General features: G+C 46.2%; 1 protein-coding gene across 1 annotated transcript in view; it reads left to right on the plus strand.

Annotated features, from left to right (window-relative positions):
• Positions 1-23723, plus strand: part of GFRAL (GDNF family receptor alpha like) — a 133452-nt gene that overhangs the window by 58983 nt on the left and 50746 nt on the right. Inside the window, exons 3-4 of the mRNA XM_056565748.1 lie at positions 2993-3145; positions 15291-15647. Coding sequence (XP_056421723.1) covers positions 2993-3145; positions 15291-15647 — 510 coding nt within the window. The remainder of the gene's footprint in view (positions 1-2992; positions 3146-15290; positions 15648-23723) is intronic.

Raw genomic sequence — 23723 nt, forward strand, 5'->3', positions numbered from 1 at the left:
TCTGTAGGTCCATAGGGTTACAATGATACCTAATTTATATAGAGTTTCTTTTATTTTACTATTTAAAAAAAATTATAACTACATGAAACAAAATTTGTATGTTGAAAATTGTCATCTTCTGACCCCTATAACTTTTTTATTTTTCCATATACGGGGATGTGTTAGGGCTCATATTTGCTCCATCATCTGATGTTTTTATTGGAACCATTTTTGTTTTGATGGGACTTTTTGATCGCTTTTTATACATTTTTTTTAGGGTATACAAAGTGACCAAAAATATGCAATTTTGGACTTTGGTATTTTTTACATAAACGCCATTGACCGTATGGTTTGATTAACAGTATATTTTTATAGTTCTGATGTTTGCGCACGTAGCGATACCTCATGTTTATTTTTTTATGTTTACATATTTTTTATATGGAATTTGGGAAAAGGGGGGTGATTCAAACTTTTAATATGGAAGGGGTTAATGGGTGTTTCTTAAAACTTTTTAATCAACTTTTTTTTTTCTAACACTTTTAGTCTGCTGATCTGTGTGCTCTGTGCTCGATTTATAAAGCCTGGTTTAGCCAGGCTTTATCAATCTCAGATCTGGGACCAGCGCAGCAGGAGAGGTAAGCCCTCCGGCTACCTCAGAAGGGAAACCACCCCACGGGACCCCCAGGGACTGGTTAAAGGTCAATTTAGACACCACTGTCAACTTTGTCAGCCATCAACGGCAGCCCCCAGCTTCAAGAATCAGCTGGCGGCCGGCCTGTATGGCACAGGCTCAAGTCAGGAGCCCAGGCCATACACTCCTTGCCGGCATGAATGTATAAAAATAAGTCCAAAATTGCTGCTTTTTTGTAACATTTTATTCCAAAAGAAATTGATAAAAAATGTATTAAATGTTTAATATATGCAAATGTGTTATCAATAAAAAGTACAGTTTACAGTGCAAAAAAAGAGCCCTCATCCCTTTATGTTTAAAAGGGATTTTAAACATAATAATTTGGTTGAAAAGTTTGCAATTTTTTTAAAGCGGTACAATAATAGAAAAGTATGTAATCATGGGTATCATTTTAATCGTATTGACCCACAGAATAAAGAAATATTACCATAAATTGTACAGTGTGAAAACAATACCTTCCAAAATTTGCATTAAAGGGCGTTTTACTTTTCAATTTCCCCACACAAATAGTATTTTTTGGTTGCGCCATACATTTTATGGTAAAATTAGTGATGTCATTACAAAGGTAAACTGCCTAAAAAACAAGCCCTCATCTGTGGATGAAAATATAAAAGAGTTATGATTTTTAGAAGGTGAGGAGGAAAAAATGAAAACTTAAAAATAAAAATTGCTGAGTCCTTAAAGGGGAACTCCCGCCCAAAGACATTTTTCCTTCTTCTGTAGTGAGGTGTAGCTACACAGGTCAGACATATTATACACTCTATACATGATGGCACAATGGTTCTGTCTCCAGCCTATTTGACTACTGGGTTACTCCACTGGGAAACTTTTTTTTTTTATCAACTGGTGCCAGAAGGTTAAACAGATTTGTAAATTACTTATATTTAAAAATCTTAACTAATCAGCTGCTGTATACTTTTAGAATTTCCTCTTTGTCCGACCACAGTGCTCTCTGCTGACACCTCTGTCCATTTTAGGAACTGTCCGGAACAGGATAGGTTTCCTATGGGGATTTGATCCTACTCTGGACAGTTCCTAAAATGGACAGAGGTGTCAGCAGAGAGAGCACTGTGGTCAGACAGAAAGAAAATTCAAAAAGAAAATAACTTCCTCTGGAAAATACAGCCACTGATAAGTACTGGAAGGGTTAAGATTTTTAAATAGAAGTAATTTACAAATCTGTTTAACCTTCTGGCACCAGTTGATAAAAAAAAAAGTTTCCCAGTGGAGTACCCCTTTAAAGTAGTCAAATAGTCTGGAGACAGAACGCTTGTGCCATCATGTATAGAGCGTATAATATGTCTGTCCTGTGTAGATACACCTCCCTACAGAAGAGGGAAAAGGATCATACACTTATGTGGTAAACAGGCCAGTCCTGTACCATGTCTCTATCTGTAATACTTGTCGTTTTGCATTACCGTATTACCACCCATGACGTAAATATACATCACAGGGCGGGAAGAGGTTAAAGTTGCGTACCTATTTTTGTGGCAGAATGACTGATAAATGTCTAAGAGGTGAATGTCTCATCTCTGAGACTCTTACCTTTCAGAAGATTAAAGGTCTCCCTCTGCAAGTAGATCTTACATACATCCAAGTAGATACTGGTAAGAAAATGTAATATGGAGAACAGCGCCTTGTGTATTACCCTTAGACCAACAAGAATAACCTGCTAGGTAATCTAACCCCTCACCTTGGAGTATATAAAAAATATGCATATCCCCCCTTTAGAGATAGTGTCGATCCTCTATGGGTTAGATAGGGATCGTGTCGATGCGCTATGGTTCCAGGTGTGGGATGCCGAGTGAGCCTGGGGTGAATAACAATATACTAGCAAAAGAAAAACACCTTATTGGCCCTGAATTAAACCTTAAAACAGGTTCAATTTGTTTAAAAGCAATGCCTTGTATATTTTAATGAAGCTAAAATGCCAATAATGCGTTTTGGAGGGTTTGCCTCCATCGTAACATTGGTGGACCTAAGGAAGGAGGTGAACCCTCTGAAACGCACTATTGTTATTTCAACTTCACTGGAATCAACATTATTAAAAATAATGAAAATAAATATGTATCAATGTTTCACTGGTAAACTATGAGAGATTCTTTAAATTGAGTGCAAAATAAAAGTGGCCTATAACTTTAAGTTGCTCAAATCAGAAAAATGTGCGGTTCGGTTGTTATATGCGCTTGTGCTAGTTAAATCTCCACAGTCTTCATGATGTATGAGTTAAAACAATGGCTTTTCTATTTTAAACTCATTTACTAAATATTTGTTATTTGTTTTTACCTGCCTAAAGTATTTGGAATTTTTTTTGTGTTTTAGGTGGCAACTGTCAACCAAAAAGTTTGATGAATTGCAATTTGACTCTATTTTACTTCACTGAACGATACCCCGATTTCAAATCCTGTACTTGCTCAGATGATATTTACTGCACTATTAAAAAGTTATTGGGAAAGAACTGTAACTCCAAAAGTGGTCAGTAGTCTTTGTTATTTTTTTTTGTTCTTTGTCTGCAGATCTACCGACATTTCTACTTTACTGAACATATCAGCATTGTTTTGTTTTTGTTTTTACTTTTTTATGGAAGAATGCATTTCCTTTACATCCTGTAGCAGCAAAAATGGAGAAGAGTTTTTCTCCCTGCAAGGATAGTACAAGTGGAATCTAATCTTACAATTTATTTGCACAGCCTACATAACACCTACTATTTCATAGCCCGATTGTGTTTTCTTTTGTCCTCCACACAATGCACCTTGCGTGAGCCCTATGCTGTCAGACTTCATAGCCTTAGCAGGTATTGTCTATTTAGTCCCTGAATAGGAGATTACCTTATATTGTGTATTGTATTGATAGTGATCAATATTAAATTTGTGAATATCCATCTGCGGTTGTCTCAAGGCTCTGGGGATAGAGGTAAGAGGCTTTTAGAAAAATGAACACATTTCATGTAGATTCCTGTGATAACCCACACTTTATTTTTACACTTTAATAGTCCCCATAGGGGACTATTTATAGCAATCACTTGATTGCCAATACTGTTCAGTGCTATGCATAGGGCATAGCACTGATCAGTATTATTGGTAATCTTCTGCTCTGGTCTGCTTGATCTCAGACCAGAGCAAAAGGCCCCGGGAGACTGATGGAGACAGGTGAGGGGACTTCCATTATGGATGACTCGATATTAAATTTGTTAATAACTGTCTCCGGTTTTCTCAAGGCTCTGGGGATAGAGCTAAGAGGCTTTAAAAAAAAATTAACACATTTCATGTAGATCCTGTGATACCCCACTGCCTGATGGTAATGAATATTAGTCCTGTTCAGCCTGCAGTTCTAATGATTTTCCTATTAAATGGGTACTCCCCTGGAAAACATCTTTTTAAAATCAACTGGTGCCAGAAAGTTAAACAGATTTGTAAATTACTTCTATTTAAAAATCTTAGAGTACCTATCATGATCTAAACTCTCCCTAACCCCCCCCCCCAATGTGTACCTGACTCTCAATGACACTATCCCTGTGTTTCCTTTCATTCAAAACCCCCTCTTTGTACCTAATTTATTGTCTTCCTAGATGCTCATTCAGCCGTCCTAGTGTGAGGGAGGAAGGGGGCGGCAGCTCTGAGTCTTCTCCTCTCTGTTTACAACTGCACGTGCTGAGAGAAGAAAGATTGGAGCTCAGATAGTAAAATGAATGAGAGCATGCAGTGAGGCAGAGTCAGGAGTATGCCCTGCTGTGCTATGAGCACAGTGCTGCCTTCTGCCTGTCTGATTGACAGGCAGGGAGCAGCGCTGAGCTTGTCTGTGTCTCGGCTGTAGTCTGAGATTTCAGACTCCAACATGAGTCTGAAATCCCAAAAAAAAGGCTTGCGGCTAGGACTGGTAGGGAGACCCCTAGTGGTCATTTTTTCAAAGTGGAAAATTAAATAGAAAGAAAATTTTTTTTTTAATAACATGCAATTGGAAATATATCAAAAGTGTTTTTTAAACCCTTCATGTACTTATCAGCTGCTGTATGATCCACAGAAGTTTTTTTCTTTTTGTCAGGAGAGAGCACTGTGGTCAGACAGGAAGGAAATTCAAAAATAAAAAGAACTTCGTGTGGATCATACAGCAGCTGATAAGTACTGGAAGTAATTTACAAACCTGTTTCACTTTCTAGAGACAGTTTAGTTAAAAATAAATGTTTTCCAGGGGAGTACCCCTTTAAGATCAAGTACGTTTGTACCATTAAAAGGTTACTATGGATGAAAGATTTAATACAGGATGGTGTAGTAGCAAAATTTAAAGATTCTATGTCGTAAGACTGTAATGTTTTAAAAAATCTTCCTGAGCCCGATCTTCTCAGACCATCCAACATGAGGAAGATCCTACCCCTGAGATGTAGAAGCTCATGAACAATGATGATTAAGGTAAAGGGGAAAAAAATGTCATATCAACTGGCTCCAGAAAGTTAAACAGATTTAAAAATGACTTCTATTAAAAATTATTAATCCTTCCAGTACTTATCAGCTGCTGTATGCTCCACAGGAAGTTGAGTTGTTCTTTTCTGTCTGACCACTGTGCTCTCTGTTGACACCTCTGTCCATGTCAGGAACTGTCCCAAGTAGAAGAAAATCCCCATAGAAAACCTCTCCTACTCTGGAAAGTTCCTGATACGGACAGAGGTGACAGCAGAGAGCCCTGTGGTTAGACTGAAAAGAACAACTCAACTTCCTGTGGAGCATGCAGCAGCTGATAAGTACTGGAAGAGTTAAGATTTTTTTTATAGAAGTAATATACAAATCTGTTTAACTTTCTGGCACTAGTTGATTTGAATTTTTTTTCCACCGGAGTACCCCTTTAACTGTTGCTTGTCTGACAGTGATCAGGATCTGAACCTCTTTTCATTGGACACATAAGCTTGTGGATGATGACTTATTGCCCCAAAGGTTACAGCATTTAAAGGGGGGTACTTTTTTTTTTTTTTAATCAACTGGTGCCAGAAAGTTAAACAAATTTGTAAATGACTTTTATTTAAATAATCTTAATGCTTCCAGTACTTATCAGCTGCTGTGTGCTCCAGAGGAAGTTCTTTTCTTTTCTAATTTCTTTTCTGTTTGACCACAGTGCTCTCTGCTGACACCTCTGTCTATTTTAGGAACTATTTTAGAGTAGGAGCAAATCCCCTTATCAAACCTATCCTGCTCAGGGCAGTTCCTGACATGGACAAGAATACATTTCCCCCCCTCCTTCCCTGATCCCCCTGTGCCACTTAATTCCCCCTGTGCCAAATTATCTCCTGCCCCCTTTATAACCCCCTGTGCCACATCATTTCCTATTGATCCCCCCTGTGCTATTTCATTCCCCCTTTATTACCTTGTGTGCAAATTCATCACCTCCTCTTTATCCCCCTGTGCCATTTATTCTCCCCCCCCATGCCATTTCATTACCCCTCTATCCCCCTGTGCCATTTCATTCCCCCTTTACCCCCCTGTGCCACTTCATAAAAAATTTACACAGAGGGTAATAAAGGGGGAATTAAATGGAACAGGGGGATCAAGGGGAAATGATGTGGCATGCTGCAATTTTGCAAAACTGCAAAAAACAAGTGGCATTTTAGCCTAACACTACAACTCCTATCATGCCCTTACAGCCTGCATATCACTCATCCCCAACCTGTCACTCTTCTGCTGTTATACAGGCTATCAGGGCATGATGGGAGTTGTAGTTTCATAAAAGCAAGAGTGTGGCTGGTTGGGATGATGGATATGCAGGCTGTCAGGGCATGATGTGAGTTGTAGTTTTATAATGACAGGAGAGTGACTGTTTAGGGAGGACTCATATAAAACTACAACTCCCATCATGACTTGGCAGACTGTATATTAATCATCCCCTAACCTGTCACACTTCTGATGTTTTACAGGCTATCAGGGAATGATGGGAATTGTAGTTTTAGAAGAACATGAAAGGGACAGTTTGCGGCAGTGGTTTCCAAACAGTGTGCCTCCAGCTGTTGCAAAACTACATCTACAACTTGTAGTTTTGTAACAGCTTAAAGCACACTGTTTGGAAAACACTGGGTTAGGGAGAGAATATATAGATAAATGTGAGTAGAGTGACAGCTGATCTGATGCATTCCGGCAGTGCTGTCAACTTATCACAACTTATCACAACTTATCAGCTGCGGGATGTTACAGGCAGTGCAGGACTTTACTTGATTTGGAACCTTTCTGATAAGCTGACTAAACTGCTGGGAGCTCTGTGTGCACAGGGGGAAACATTGGCTGTTAGGGAGCTCAGAGCTGTCAGCATCACAAAAGGAAAAGTGACATTTCAAGTAAAGACCTGATCAGCTGATCCTCTTGTGCCAAACTCTGCAGCCCCGGAGAAGAAATTGTAAAAGCCAGGTAGAAAAAAACTTACATAAAAATATCAGGAGAGATTTATCAAACCTGTCCAGAGGAAAAGTAGACCAGTTGCCAATAGCAACCAATCAGATGGCTTTTTTTCATTTTTCAGATGCCTTTTCAAATATGAAAGATGCATTCTGATTGGTTGCTATGTGCAACTCAGCAATCTTTCCTCCCCCATGGAGTCCCTTGTGGTGATGTTCCTAGCACTGATACTGTAGATCCCTGCATGCTCGCTTCCGACAGCTGCGGGCTCCTACAGGCAGAATGACAGGCCAGAAGCAAGCACATCAGAGTGCTAGTGCCACCTGCAGCCTTGTCCATGAGTCATTTATGATGACCCTTGGCAGAGTCGGCTCTTCAATTAGGCCATTTAGGCCGCCGACTAAGGCCGCGTATTGGTGGTGGCCGAGACCACCGCACATACATTAGTGTTTGCTGTGTCCAATCAGCCACTGCCCCTTTAAGAGAAGTGGCTTCAGTACCTGACTGTGAGCACGGAGAGGCGGCAAAGAAAACTGATGCCAAGCCGCTGAGGAAGCAGTGAGCAGCAGGGCTTTACAAGCAAGTAATGGACAGCCCTCTCATCTTATCTTAGCTTTTGTTTCTTCTTGTAATGCATTACAATCCAGACAGCGGACTGTGAGGCAAATTCACCATCAGGGCCCAGGACACTTATCCCCTCCCTGGCTGCCCCTGTCTTCTTATCACTATGGTTTGTTTATTCCGGCAAGTTTAACCCTTACACAACTTGACAGGAGTGCCATTTATATGACAGACAGTTTGTACCTTGCGGTCCCTTTTGTTCACCTCCCCAAGACCCCCTTGTCCTCTCCAGGCACCTCTGTCCATGCCTGACTCCTCTGTTCTCCTCCAGACCCCTTTGTACTCCTACAGACCCCTCTGTCCATCACAGACCCCTCAAAACTCCTTCAGACTTCTCTGTCCATCACTGCCCCCTTGGAACTCCTCCAGACATCTCTATCACTTACCCTGTGTATCCTGTATTATACTCCAGAGCTGCACTGCTGATGGGGTCGCTCTGTAAATACATTACATTACTTATCCTGTACTGATCACGAGTTATATCACAATTCTGCTGTTGAGGTCACTGTGTTCATACATTACATTACTTATCCTATACCGATCCAGAGTTATATCCTGTGTTATACTCCAGAGCTGTACTCACTATTCTGCTGGTGGGGTCACGGTGTACATACATTACATTACTTATCCTGTATTTATCCTGAGTTATATGCTGTATCATACCACTTTGTGCCGCTGTCACGATGCCGGCTGGCAGGAGGTGGATCCTCTGTGCCAGAGAGGGATTGGCGTGGACCGTGCTAGTGGACCGGTTCTAAGTCACTACTGGTTTTCACCAGAGCCCGCCGCAAAGCGGGATGGTCTTGCTGCGGCGGTAGTGACCAGGTCGTATCCACTAGCAACGGCTCAACCTCTCTGACTGCTGAAGATAGGCGCGGTACAAGGGAGTAGACAGAAGCAAGGTCGGACGTAGCAGAAGGTCGGGGCAGGCAGCAAGGATCGTAGTCAGGGGCAACGGCAGGAGGTCTGGAACACAGGCTAGGAACACACAAGGAAACGCTTTCACTGGCACAATGGCAACAAGATCCGGCGAGGCAGTGCAGGGGAAGTGAGGTATACATAGGGAGTGCACAGGTGAACACACTAATTAGAACCACTTGTGCCAATCAGCGGCGCAGTGGCCCTTTAAATCGCAGAGACCCGGCGCGCGCGCGCCCTAGGGAGCGGGGCCGCGCGCGCCGGGACAGGACCGACGGAGAGCGAGTCAGGTACGGGAGCCGGGGTGCGCATCGCGAGCGGGCGCCACCCGCATCGCGAATCGCATCCCGGCTGGAGGCGGTATCGCAGCGCACCGGGTCAGTGGATCTGACCGGAGCGCTGCAGTAGCGAGAGTGTAGCGAGCGCTCCGGGGAGGAGCGGGGACCCGGAGCGCTCGGCGTAACAGTACCCCCCCCCTTGGGTCTCCCCCTCTTCTTAGAGCCTGAGAACCTGAGGAGCAAACTTTTGTCTAGGATATTGTCCTCAGGTTCCCAGGATCTCTCTTCAGGACCACAACCCTCCCAATCGACCAAAAAAAAAGTTTTCCCTCTGACCTTCTTGGAGGCCAGTATCTCCTTTACGGAGAAGATGTCCGAGGAGCCGGAAACAGGAGTGGGAGAAACAAGTTTGGGAGAGAAACGGTTGATGATGAGTGGTTTAAGAAGAGAAACGTGAAAGGCATTAGGAATACGAAGAGAAGGAGGAAGAAGAAGTTTGTAAGAGACAGGATTAATCTGGCACAAAATTTTGAAAGGACCAAGATAGCGTGGTCCCAATTTGTAGCTAGGGACACGGAAGCGGACATATTTAGCGGAGAGCCATACCTTGTCTCCAGGAGAAAAAATGGGGGGAGCTCTTCTTTTCTTATCAGCAAACTTCTTCATGCGTGATGAAGCCTGTAAGAGAGAATTTTGGGTCTCTTTCCATATGGTGGAAAGATCACGAGATATTTCATCCACAGCGGGCAAACCAGAGGGCAAGGGAGTAGGGAGGGGGGGAAGAGGGTGACGGCCGTACACCACGAAAAATGGGGATTTGGAGGAAGATTCAGAGACTCTGAAGTTATACAAGAATTCGGCCCATGGTAGAAGATCTGCCCAGTCATCCTGGCGGGAGGAAACAAAATGCCGTAAATAATCACCCAGGACCTGGTTAATTCTTTCTACTTGCCCATTGGATTGAGGATGATAGGCAGAAGAAAAGTTTAATTTAATCTTGAGTTGTTTACAGAGAGCCCTCCAGAATTTTGACACGAATTGGACGCCTCTGTCCGAGACGATCTGCGTGGGCAACCCGTGAAGACGAAAAATGTGTACAAAAAATTGTTTTGCCAACTGAGGCGCTGAAGGGAGACCAGGAAGAGGGATGAAATGTGCCATCTTGGAGAATCGATCAACGACCACCCAAACAACAGTGTTGCCACGGGATGGGGGTAAGTCTGTAATAAAGTCCATACCAATCAGAGACCAAGGCTGTTCGGGGACAGGCAGAGGATGAAGAAGACCAGCGGGCTTCTGGCGAGGAGTCTTATCCCGGGCACAGACAGTGCAGGCTCGCACAAAATCCACAACATCCGTCTCCAGAGTCGGCCACCAATAGAAACGAGAGATGAGTTGCACGGATTTCTTGATGCCCGCATGACCTGCGAGATGGGAGGAGTGACCCCATTTGAGGATTCCGAGGCGTTGGCGTGGAGAGACGAAGGTCTTCCCTGGAGGAGTTTGCCTGATGGAGGCTGGAGAAGTGGAGATCAGGCAGTCAGGAGGAATGATGTGTTGCGGAGAGAGCTCTACTTCCGAGGCATCCGAGGAACGAGAGAGAGCATCGGCCCTAATGTTCTTATCGGCAGGCCGAAAGTGAATTTCAAAATTAAATCGGGCAAAGAACAGAGACTACCTGGCCTGGCGAGGATTCAGCCGTTGGGCAGACTGGAGATAGGAGAGGTTCTTGTGATCGGTGTAAATAATAACTGGAAATCTTGATCCCTCCAGCAGATGCCTCCATTCCTCAAGTGCTAATTTAATGGCTAGTAGCTCTCGATCCCCGATGGAGTAGTTCCTCTCCGCCGGAGAGAAGGTCCTAGAAAAAAAAACACAAGTAACAGCATGCCCGGAAGAATTTTTTTGTAGAAGGACCGCTCCAGCTCCTACTGAGGAGGCATCAACCTCCAATAGGAAGGGTTTAGATGGGTCAGGTCTGGAGAGCCGAAGAAAAGGCAGACTTGAGCTGTTTAAAGGCGTCTTCCGCTTGAGGAGGCCATGACTTAGGATTGGCATTCTTTTTGGTTAAAGCCACGATAGGAGCCACAATGGTAGAAAAATGTGGAATAAATTGTCTGTAATAATTGGCGAACCCCAAAAAACGTTGGATAGCACGGAGTCCGGAGGGGCGTGGCCAATCTAAGACGGCAGAGAGTTTGTCTGGATCCATTTGTAGTCCCTGGCCAGAGACCAAGTATCCTAGGAAAGGAAGAGATTGACATTCAAACAGACATTTCTCCATTTTGGCATAAAGTTGATTGTCACAAAGTCTCTGAAGAACCATGCGGACATGCTGGCGGTGTTCTTCTAGGTTGGCAGAAAAAATCAGGATATCGTCCAGATACACAACAACACAGGAATATAAGAGATCACGAAAAATTTCATTAACAAAGTCTTGGAAGACGGCAGGGGCGTTGCACAGGCCAAAGGGCATGACCAGATACTCAAAGTGTCCATCTCTAGTGTTAAATGCCGTTTTCCATTCATCCCCCTCTCTGATGCGGATGAGATTATAAGCACCTCTTAAGTCCAGTTTGGTAAAGATGTGGGCACCTTGGAGGCGATCAAAGAGTTCAGAGATGAGAGGTAGGGGGTAGCGGTTCTTTACCGTGATTTTATTAAGACCGCGGTAGTCAATGCAAGGACGTAGGGAGCCATCTTTTTTGGACACAAAGAAAAATCCGTCTCCGGCAGGAGAGGAGGATTTGCGGATAAAGCCCTTTTTTCAATTTTCCTGGATGTACTCAGACATAGCAAGAGTCTCTGGGGCAGAGAGAGGATAAATTCTGCCCCGGGGTGGAGTAGTGCCCGGGAGGAGGTCAATAGGACAGTCATAAGGCCTGTGAGGAGGTAGAGTCTCAGCTTGTTTTTTGCAAAAAACATCCGCAAAGTCCATATAGGCCTTAGGGAGACCGGTTACAGGGGGAACCACAGGGTCACGGCAAGGAGAACTGGGAACCGGTTTAAGGCAGTCCTTGAAACAAGAGGAACCCCAACTCTTGATCTCCCCAGTGGACCAATCCAGGGTTGGGGAATGGTGTTGAAGCCAGGGTAGTCCGAGGAGAATTTCGGAAGTGCAATTGGGGAGGACCAAAAACTCAATTTTCTCGTGATGATGTCCGATGCACATTAGGAGGGGCTCCGTGCGGAAACGTATGGTACAGTCCAATCTTTCATTGTTAACACAATTGATGTAGAGGGGTCTGGCGAGACTGGTCACCGGGATGTTGAACCTGTTGATGAGAGAGGCCAAAATAAAATTTCCTGCAGATCCGGAATCCAAGAAGGCCATAGTAGAGAAGGAGAAGGTAGAGGCCGATATCCGCACAGGCACAGTAAGACGTGGAGAAGCAGAGTTGACATCAAGGACTGTCTCACCTTTGTGCGGAGTCAGCGTACGTCTTCCCAGGCGGGGAGGACGGATAGGACAATCCTTCAGGAAGTGTTCGGTACCGGCACAGTACAGGCAGAGATTCTCCATGCGGCGTCGTGTCCTCTCTTGAGGTGTCAGGCGAGACCGGTCGACCTGCATAGCCTCCACGGCGGGAGGCACAGGAACGGATTGCAGGGGACCAGAGGAGAGAGGAGCCGGGGAGAAAAAACGCCTCGTGCGAACAAAGTCCATATCCTGGCGGAGCTCCTGACGCCTTTCGGAAAAACGCATGTCAATGCGAGTGGCTAGATGAATGAGTTCATGTAGGTTAGCAGGGATTTCTCGTGCGGCCAGAACATCTTTAATGTTGCTGGATAGGCCTTTTTTAAAGGTCGCGCAGAGGGCCTCATTATTCCAGGATAGTTCAGAAGCAAGAGTACGGAATTGTACGGCGTACTCGCCAACGGAAGAATTACCCTGGACCAGGTTCAACAGGGCAGTCTCAGCAGAAGAGGCTCGGGCAGGTTCCTCAAAGACACTTCGAATTTCCGAGAAGAAGGAATGTACAGAGGCAGTGACGGGGTCATTGCGGTCCCAGAGCGGTGTGGCCCATGACAGAGCTTTTCCAGACAGAAGGCTGACTACGAAAGCCACCTTAGACCTTTCAGTAGGAAACTGGTCCGACATCATCTCCAAGTGCAGGGAACATTGAGAAAGAAAGCCACGGCAAAATTTAGAGTCCCCATCAAATTTATCCGGCAAGGATAGTCGTAGGCCTGAAGCGGCCACTCGCTGCGGAGGAGGTGCAGGAGCTGGCGGAGGAGATGATTGCTGAAGCTGTGGTAGTAGCTGCTGTAGCATCACGGTCAGTTGAGACAGCTGGTGGCCTTGTTGCGCTATCTGTTGTGACTGCTGGGCGACCACCGTGGTGAGGTCGGCGACAACTGGCAGAGGGACTTCAGCGGGATCCATGGCCGGATCTACTGTCACGATGCCGGCTGGCAGGAGGTGGATCCTCTGTGCCAGAGAGGGATTGGCGTGGACCGTGCTAGTGGACCGGTTCTAAGTCACTACTGGTTTTCACCAGAGCCCGCCGCAAAGCGGGATGGTCTTGCTGCGGCGGTAGTGACCAGGTCGTATCCACTAGCAACGGCTCAACCTCTCTGACTGCTGAAGATAGGCGCGGTACAAGGGAGTAGACAGAAGCAAGGTCGGACGTAGCAGAAGGTCGGGGCAGGCAGCAAGGATCGTAGTCAGGGGCAATGGCAGGAGGTCTGGAACACAGGCTAGGAACACACAAGGAAACGCTTTCACTGGCACAATGGCAACAAGATCCGGCGAGGGAGTGCAGGGGTAGTGAGGTATACATAGGGAGTGCACAGGTGAACACACTAATTAGAACCACTTGCGCCAATCAGCGGCGCAGTGGCCCTTTAAATCGCAGAGACCCGGCGCGCGCGCGCCCTAGGGAGCGGGGCCGCGCGCGCCGGGACAGGACCGACGGAGAGCGAGTCAGATACGGGAGCCGGGGTGCGCATCGCGAGCGGGCGCCACCCGCATCGCGAATCGCATCCCGGCTGGAGGCGGTATCGCAGCGCACCGGGTCAGTGGATCTGACCGGAGCGCTGCAGTAGCGAGAGTGTAGCCAGAGCTGCCACTGACATAACAAGGAGGGTAAGAGAGCCTTCAGCAAACACAGATTTGGAGCTATGAAAATGTTCCTATCACCATTATTAGATAGGTGTGTAACTGTTGTAGAATGGTGTGAAACTCAGGATACTGCTGTTATACACTGACTGCATTTACTGCAATCTTACTGAATACAACCTTTTGATGGTAATAAGTATGTTGATTACATTCCACCTTGTATACTGGTATTATTGGTAATATTGGTCTCAGTATACAGGATTTGGTAAGTAACAGTATGCTGGTAATATGTATGGTGATAATATTCCTCCTTGCATACTCGTTTTAAAGGAGATGTCCGGCGCAGACTTTTTCTATTCTCTCCTGCCCGGGCTGCAAAAAAAGACAAAACAAACTTTCACTTACCTCCATATGTTGCCCCGGAGCTCCACAACAGCTGATCGGTCAGTCAGGCTGTCTGCTTCCTACATCCTTTAGCCTGGTACGTCACACGGCGCTTCAGCCTATCACCGGCCGCAGCGATGTCCCGCCTCGGCCGGTAATAGGCTGAAGCACCGTGTGATGTACCGGGCTAAAGGAAGTAGGAAGTAAACAGCCCGGCTGACCAATCAGCTGTTGCGGAGCTCCGGGGCATCATATGGAGGTAAGTGAAAGTTTGTTTCGTCTTTTTTGCAGCCCGGGCAGGACGGAATAGAAAAAGTCTGCGCCGGACATCTCCTTAAATGGAAATATAGGTCTCAATATACAAAATTTGGTCAGTAACAGTATGATGATATAATGCATGGTGATAATATTATCACCATACATATTACCATCATATTGTTACTGACCAAATCCTGTATACTTGGACCAATATTACCAGAATACAAAGGGGGATATTGGGGATACTGGTAATATTGGTGATCGTAGTCTTGATGTACTGGACAGAATTTGGCATAGGGCCCATGGGACACTAGTTAAACTCTGATGTTATATATGCTACGCTTCCTTTTGAGATTGCTGCCCTGGTGACAGTGCAAACATTTGACAGCCGATCTGATTACTATGGGATATAGTTTCGCCTAAGGCCTCACAAAGTCTAGAGCTGCCTCTGACCCTTGGACAAGCTGGTCTCCTTAGTGTCCCCAGAGGTATGGGGACCCCTAGTGGTGGGATTTTCAAAGAAAGTTTTCTTTAATAAACCTTTTTTTAAATATGTATATTAGAAAAACTATTGTTTTGCCAAGATGTACATCCTATAAAAAGTTTTATCTTATGCCTATCTAAAGGAGTTCTCATCTGTTTTAAGTACCTAAATGGTACTAAGCTATTTTACAAATGTTTAAAGTATAATACTATTATTTAATACTACTCCTCTCTTTTGCATGCAGTACCTACCATTCCTGCAGGACCCCTCAAGCAAGAGCACCCCAATATTCAGAAAGAATTTATGCCTAAAATATCTGTGGGTCCTTCATCAGGAAAAGCAAATGATTGCATTTCAGCGAAAATACTATGCAAAAAGGACTACAATTGCCTTTCTTTATATGAAAACTTTAAAATGCAGTGCATGCACCCACATGAGTGCGTTCTAAATGATGCAGTCCAAAGTTGCTTGACAGCTTGGAATGAATTAAAAAAGACTGTTATGGGAAACTGTATCTGCCTCAACTCAACAAAAAGAAAATGCTTAAAAGTTTGGAATAGCATTTACAATAATACATGTTTACAACATAACTTAGACTCATGTAAGTAAAACCATAATATCATATTTTTTAGTAAAAACTTTTATACACTGCCCAGGGTGTGACAATCGGCAACAGCTGTTTTATGCATACACACACACTTTCTGAAGCTGACAGAGAAAGCTTGAGAAAGCAAAGTCAGCTTAAGAAAATGTGTCAGGTGCTTGAAACAGCTGTTGCTATTTGTTACTTCCTGTCTGTCTGAATTTAGTTCCCCACTGCATGTATGCTATGCTCTGAAGAAAATACAGTTTAAAGAAAGTTTCCACAAATGGTGAGTGCCGGTTTTCATTCTTGTTATATGAACAAAACAAAAGCCTACTTGAACAAACATGAGTTAAAAGATTATATATCAAGTAGAAAATGTGCCATACAGGGATGAGTGAACCACCTGAATTTTGTTTAGAATTTAATGGCCAATTCAGATTTATACAAAAGTAGGGACTCCTTTAAAAAGACAGGAATCCCTGCTCCAATACATTGAGTAGTGAGACATACATTGTTTGCCTCACTGCTCAGTTAACTTGCTGGGATGTGTGCATCAGGGGCTCTGTATTCATTTCCTGCGACCTGCTCTTGTATTTAATGTATGCCTAATTCCTCAGTGTACTAGAAAGGTCACTCCTATGCATTGTATCGTGCAAAATCCAAATTTTGAGGGAAATTCTGAGGTACATTGGTTTGTAACAAACTTATTCGGCCATCTTTTCTTGCATCCCTAAACGTATGTTGCCTGCAAGTTATTTAAATTGTTTAAAAATAATACAGTAGATATAATGAAGCAAGCAAGAAAAAATAAAAGGTTTGACTGACTTGACATACATTACTGTTACTATGTGTTTGACTCTTGACAAACAATACTTATTTGCATGTGTTAATGAATGGTTTATAATATTTAAATTCAGACTTTGACATGGACATTTGAATGTAGACTTGCTTTTGGTCTTTATTATATATGCTGCACAACACAATTATGCTTTAGGTAAATGGCAAATGACTGGACATTTTTTTGTAAAGTTCAAAATGTTAGGCTCTTTTAAAATGAATAACAAAACACAAACCATTACCATAATTTTCCATATGTGTGATGTTCTCACTGTTTAATTGTAAGTAGACCTGGTTTTGCATCATGCGTAGCTGTAGCGGTACCCAATCCTATCAGGGGGCTTGCTGTTCGAGCCAATCACATTTGCTCCCTGTGTCTACACCCATCACGGGTGCATATCAATTCTAGCCATCATGTTTGTTTGTCTCTCAGCACTTGGTCTTGCCTTGTTCCTGTTTGTTATACTACATATATTTGATCCTTGGCTATTGGATACCACACGCATGCACAGTGTAGTCAGACATTGTGGCCGGTTCGCAATGTCTGTGAGAACACTGTGCGTGCTCGCGGCGACTCGCAGGTCCCTTTGTGGCTGCTTGAAGCGGGAGATTGCTGCTGCGAGCAGGACACAGGGGGGAAACAGCTGGAGTCACACTATAGGGTTGGGTCATCAGCGGATCCGCAGCATAAAACACGCTGAGGATCTGTTACATGTAACCCTACCCTATATGTTTGTTTGTGCATTCCCTGTTTGTCTTTTTTCTAGTTTTGCCTGTAAGTCTTTGAATTCTGACCTGATTTTCCTTACCTTTGTATAGTATTGTTTATTGTTTTAACTTGTGACTTGACTTTAGTCCAGTGCAGGGATGATCGACCAGTTGTGAAAATGCTGTCTAGGGTGCTTATAAAAGTTAGCAGGAAAAAGGGCTCTGGGTAAGCTCAGCGCACGCCAAAATACTAGACACATAGGACCTTAAACTTCTTTGTCAAAGCAATCGGTTTAGATGGGGATTTGTGTTTCATATGGTAATTAGAGACAAGTGAACAGAACCTGTAAAATCCTGTTTGGAGAACATTACATTTTTGCCAGGTTTGCTATACAGAAGGCTGGAAATGGCAACATTTTTAGGAGAAAGGATGACAAACCATTTCAGCATAGGATGAGGAAGTAGGAACACTAGATGATGGCAGGGTAGCCCAGAACACTTGGCAGCTAGCAGCAAGGTCCCATGATTGTAGGTTAGCCAATCATTACTTGCATACAGCTCTTAGGCCAGTCAGGAGACAGCATAGGGGTGGCTACAAAAGGACTGATAAAATCGTAAAAGGGTACTCCACCCCTAGACATCTTATCCCCTATCCAAAGGTTAGGGAATAAGATGTCTGATCGCTGCTGGGGATCCCCCGATCTCCCTGCTGCACCCGGCATTCGCTTAGAGCATCGGTGCAGCCCGGGAGGATTGTGACATCACGGCCACGCCCCATTTGTGTCATCGTGGCCACACCCCCTCAATGCAAGTCAATGGGAGGGGATGTGACCAAGGGTCACCAAGGGGTCTAGTGTGGCTATTCAGTACTTTTTCCTTTAAGCGTGTAGTATGCCTGTCAGTGTGCAAACAATAAAACATACAACTTTGCATCCTTGCCAGCTTTTTCTAGGGCACGACTTTTTCCACTTCAGTCACATACTGCCAAGCTTGGTCATCATGGTCCTCACCATCATCATCATCACTGTCACTTTGTGTAGGTTCCTTGTCCTTCATCCCTTCAACAAATTCCATCTCCAAAGTCTCCTCCTTATGTTTCACTTCATCATTCAAGAAGACCATCCATACTGCTGCCATCCAGATGTGAACCTTCCTCCATCCCTTCTTGCTCAATCATAACAATGAGCGTTTGCTCCAGAAGAAATATCAATGGCATAACAATATTTATTCCACCATTGTCCTTTTTGCATTAGGAGCATGTGCAACATGTGCAAAGTTAAATTCCACAGTGTTGGAACATCGCAAATGAGGAAGACCATTTTTGTGCTGTAGGTCAAGAAGGGCATGTTTATAAGTATAATAGCTATACTGGGCCACTCACACGGCTTTCCCAGATGTGTCTGGATTCAGGAAAATTCCTTAAAGGTTCTAACTTGGTGGTACTGCACACCTGAATGGCTCTTTTGCCTTAATTTAATGAGCAACAACCTCTGCTAGTGGGGTAACATCAAAGCCAGCATTCTGCTCTAAAATCAAACCTTTTTGGGAGGAGGTCTTATCAACCGTTGAATATATGACCAAAACAAAAATTTCTCTTCCCACACCACTCATGCTGCTCTGGGTTCCAAACCCCTTATTCTTCCCTAAGAAAGAAGACCTAGCCACTTCTATGTGGACAGTTGCCAAACTCTTGATACCAGTTAACTGGCGATCCACCCCCCAACCCCCCCCCCCCCCCGCTCCACACACACGCTTACTTCATGAATAAACAAAATGGATCACATATGTAGGAGTTGGCAAGTTTGGAGCTGAGAAGACATGCCACTTTTCAAAAAATCTGGGCCCCTTGAAACTCATTTCATTCAGCTAACTTTTTTCCTAGCTTGTTAGCACCCTCCCCAGGTCCCACATGGCTACATCCCCCTTTGGTAGAGGTAAATAGCACATACTTGCTTACCCCTCAGACTCGATTTTGTGCTTGAGCTCTGTCGCTAGCCTTTACCATCTTATCAATTAACCATTCACCGTTGCACTTATCTAATGTGTTAGAGTTAAGTTATTTCTGCATTGGGCTGTGATACGCCTTATCTTTTCTTGTTTTATTTGACTAATATGTAAATAGTTGGGTCCATCCCACGTGCACTCCTTGCTTTTGATGTACCGCAGTTGTCACGATTCGGCAGGCTGGAGGTGGATCCTCTGTGCCAGAGAGGGATAGGCGTGGACCGTGCTAGTGGACCGGTTCTAAGCTGCTACTGGTTTTCACCAGAGCCCGCCGCAAAGCGGGATGGTCTTGCAGCGGCGGTAGCAACCAGGTCGTATCCACTAGCAACGGCTCAACCTCTCTGACTGCTGAAGATAGGCGTGGTGCAAGGGAGTAGACAAGAGCAAGGTCGGACGTAGCAGAAGGTCGGGGCAGGCAGCAAGAATCGTAGTCAATATGGCAATAGCAAGAGGTCAAATACACAATATGGACAAACACAGTAAACGCTTTCTCTAGGCACTAAGGCAACAAGATCCGGCAGGGGAGTGCAGGGGCAGTGATCAGATATAGTCTGGGAGCAGGTGGAAGCCAATTAAGCTAATTGGGCCAGGCACCAATCATTGGTTCACTGGCCCTTTAAGTCTCAGAGAGCTGGCGCGCGCGCGCCCTAGAGAGCGGAGCCGCGCGCGCCAGCACATGACAGCAGGGGACCGGGACGGGTAAGTGACCTGGGATGCGATTCGCGAGCGGGCGCGTCCCGCTGTGCGAATCGCATCCCCGACGGCCATGAAAGTGCAGCGCTCCCGGTCAGCGGGACTGACCGGGGCGCTGCGGGGAGAGAGACGCCGTGAGCGCTCCGGGGAGGAGCGGGGACCCGGAGCGCTAGGCGTAACAGTACCCCCCCCTAAGGTCTCCCCTTTTCTTTGTCCGGTAACTGCCTCCCCTGGGATGAGGACACCGGGAAAGAATGGAGGGTTTCCTCAACGGCAGGCAGTACAGCAGGAGTGGGAATGGGGAGGGAGGGCAGAGGGCGAAGCCTGGCACGGGGCAGTGTGACACCAGGACGGGGGCCATGAGGAGGCACTGAGGCTTGCCTGACAGGACTGGGAGGGGGGGAGAGGCACTTCCTATGGCAGCAGAGTCCCAGTTCTTGATCTCCCCGGTGGTCCAATCAAGGGTGGGAGAATGACGTTGAAGCCACGGTAGTCCAAGGAGAATTTCGGAAGTGCAATTGGGGAGGACAAAAAACTAAATTTTTTCGTGATGAGGTCCGATGCACATTAGGAGGGGATCTGTGCGGTAACGCACGGTGCAATCCAACCTGACTCCGTTGACCGCGGAAATGTAGAGCGGCTTGACGAGACGGGTCACTGGGATGCGGAATTTATTCACCAAGGAATCCAGAATAAAATTCCCAGAGGAACCAGAGTCCAAGCAGGCCACGGCTGAGAGGGAGGAGTTGGCTGAAGGAGAAATCCGCACGGGCACCGTGAGACGTGGAGAAGCCGACTTTGAATCAAGAGACGCCACACCCACGAGAGCTGGGTGCGAGCGTGCGTTTCCCAGACGTGGAGGACGAATAGGGCAATCCACCAAGAAATGTTCGGTACTGGCACAGTACAGACAAAGATTTTCTTCCCTACGACGATTCCTCTCTTCCTGGGTCAGGCGAGACCGATCCACTTGCATGGCCTCCTCGGCGGGAGGCCCAGGCGTAGATTGCAACGGAGACTGTGGGAGAGGTGCCCAGAGATCTAAGTCTTTTTCCTGGCGGAGCTCTTGATGTCTCTCAGAAAAACGCATGTCAATGCGGGTGGCCAAATGGATAAGTTCTTGCAGGTTGGCAGGAATCTCTCGTGCGGCCAGCACATCCTTGATGCGACTGGATAGGCCTTTTTTAAAGGTCGCGCAGAGAGCCTCGTTATTCCATGATAATTCGGAAGCAAGAGTACGAAATTGGATGGCGTACTCGCCCACTGAAGAATTACCCTGGGCCAGGTTCAGCAGGGCAGTCTCGGCAGAAGAAGCTCGGGCAGGCTCCTCGAAGACACTACGGACCTCAGCGAAGAAGGACTGGACTGTGGCTGTGGCAGGATCATTGCGGTCCCAGAGCGGTGTGGCCCAAGACAAGGCCTTTCCAGAAAGAAGGCTCACTACGAACGCCACCTTAGACCGTTCTGTAGGAAACAAGTCCGACAACATCTCCATATGCAGGGAACATTGAGACAAAAATCCACGGCAGAGTCTAGAGTCCCCATCAAATTTGTCCGGCAGGGACAAGCGGAGGCTAGGAGCGGCCACTTGCTGCGGAGGAGGTGCAGGAGCTGGCGGAGGAGATGGTTGCTGCTGTAGCAGAGGCAGAAGTTGCGACTGAAGTTGCTGCACCATGGTGGACACTTCCGACAGCTGGTGAGTTAGATGGGCGATCTGTCGGGATTGCTGGGCGACCACCGTGGTGAGGTCAGAGATCGCTGGCAGGGGAACCTCAGCGGGATCCATGGCCGGATCTACTGTCACGATTCAGCAGGCTGGAGGTGGATCCTCTGTGCCAGAGAGGGATAGGCGTGGACCGTGCTAGTGGACCGGTTCTAAGCTGCTACTGGTTTTCACCAGAGCCCGCCGCAAAGCGGGATGGTCTTGCAGCGGCGGTAGCAACCAGGTCGTATCCACTAGCAACGGCTCAACCTCTCTGACTGCTGAAGATAGGCGCGGTACAAGGGAGTAGACAAGAGCAAGGTCGGACGTAGCAGAAGGTCGGGGCAGGCAGCAAGAATCGTAGTCAATATGGCAATAGCAAGAGGTCAAATACACAATATGGACAAACACAGTAAACGCTTTCTCTAGGCACTAAGGCAACAAGATCCGGCAGGGGAGTGCAGGGGCAGTGATCAGATATAGTCTGGGAGCAGGTGGAAGCCAATTAAGCTAATTGGGCCAGGCACCAATCATTGGTGCACTGGCCCTTTAAGTCTCAGAGAGCTGGCGCGCGCGCGCCCTAGAGAGCGGAGCCGTGCGCGCCAGCACATGACAGCAGGGGACCGGGACGGGTAAGTGACCTGGGATGCGATTCGCGAGCGGGCGCGTCCCGCTGTGCGAATCGCATCCCCGACGGCCATGACAGTGCAGCGCTCCCGGTCAGCGGGACTGACCGGGGCGCTGCGGGGAGAGAGACGCCGTGAGCGCTCCGGGGAGGAGCGGGGACCCGGAGCGCTAGGCGTAACAGCAGTATTCTCTTCCCCACTCCCAACCCCCCTCCACTCCCTTTCAATTCCAACATTCCCCTTTACCCCTTCCCACATTTATCCCCCCTTCAATACTGTGTGAGTGCAAAATCTCTAGTCTCCTTATACCTCTTTAATAAGTGCCTTATTTTTTTACTTGAGTTGTTATACGTTTGAGGCCTGCATACCACCCTGTTTAATTTATCACTTAACGCATTGTTTGACTTGCATTGTACGAGATATATATATCTCGCATGTGTTTGCTATTCAAAATGTCCTTCATAAAAATATGTTTTGAAAAAAAAACATTTGACAACAAGATTTAGCACATGTGCCACACAGAGAGCATGTCAAGCCAACTAGATGCAGGGCAGCCACAACGTTTGTGTCGTTGTTGACAACCACGTTTCCCAAGCACAGATTGTGACCAGAGAGCTAGTGTGAAACTTTCTGCTGCAGAAAGGGCAGAAACTTCTGTGTGGCTTTTCTTGCCCAGGCTTGCCGCAGAGTCCACCAATGGCCTTGCTGCGTAAGACGGCACCCAGGTCGCTACCCCTGGCACAACTGGTTCACACAGATAGCTGGAAGGCGGCGTGGCACAGAAGGAGACTGGCAGGACATGGAAAGATGGCAGAAGGTCAGGGCGGGTAACACAGGTGCAGGGGAGGTAAGGTAGCAAGGAACAGGTACACGGTAACAGGGACACAGGACTTTCACTATGGAACAAGGTAACCAAATATCCAGCAGGGAACCAAGGGAGCTGATATTTAAGGACAGGGTGCTGGTGTAGACACTTGATTTATTGCGGGCGAGTCCAGCGATGCGAATCCCAGCCCCGCCAGCAACGGGGATATGAGCAAAGAGTGCTCACGGCTGGCGTGCCCGGCCGGAGCGCATGCATTACACTTCTCCAAATCCCTCTCGTCTGTCTAGCAGCCAGGCCTTGTCCGCTGGCTGCTCACTCTCTGTCTTTACCTCATCCCTGTTGTGTCCTCCTCCTCCTACAGACAATCAAAATTTCTGGCTCTGTCCTTTACTTGTTACCTGTATTAATGGCACCTGTTTGAACTTGTTATCAGTATAAAAGACAACCTCAAACAGTCACACTCCAAACTCCACTATGGTTAAGACCAAAGAGCTGTCGAAGGACACCAGAATTTTTTTTTAGACCTGTACCAGGCTGGGAAGACTGAATCTGCAATAGGCAAGCAGCTTGGTGTGAAGAAATCAACTGTGGGAGCAATTATTAGAAAATGGAAGACATACGAGACCACTGATAATCTCCCTCGATCTGGGGATCCACACAAGATCTCACCCGGTGGTGTCAAAATGATGGTGTCA

The sequence above is a fragment of the Hyla sarda genome, chromosome 3 (assembly GCF_029499605.1).
Source record: "Hyla sarda isolate aHylSar1 chromosome 3, aHylSar1.hap1, whole genome shotgun sequence".
Lineage (NCBI taxonomy): Eukaryota > Metazoa > Chordata > Amphibia > Anura > Hylidae > Hyla > Hyla sarda.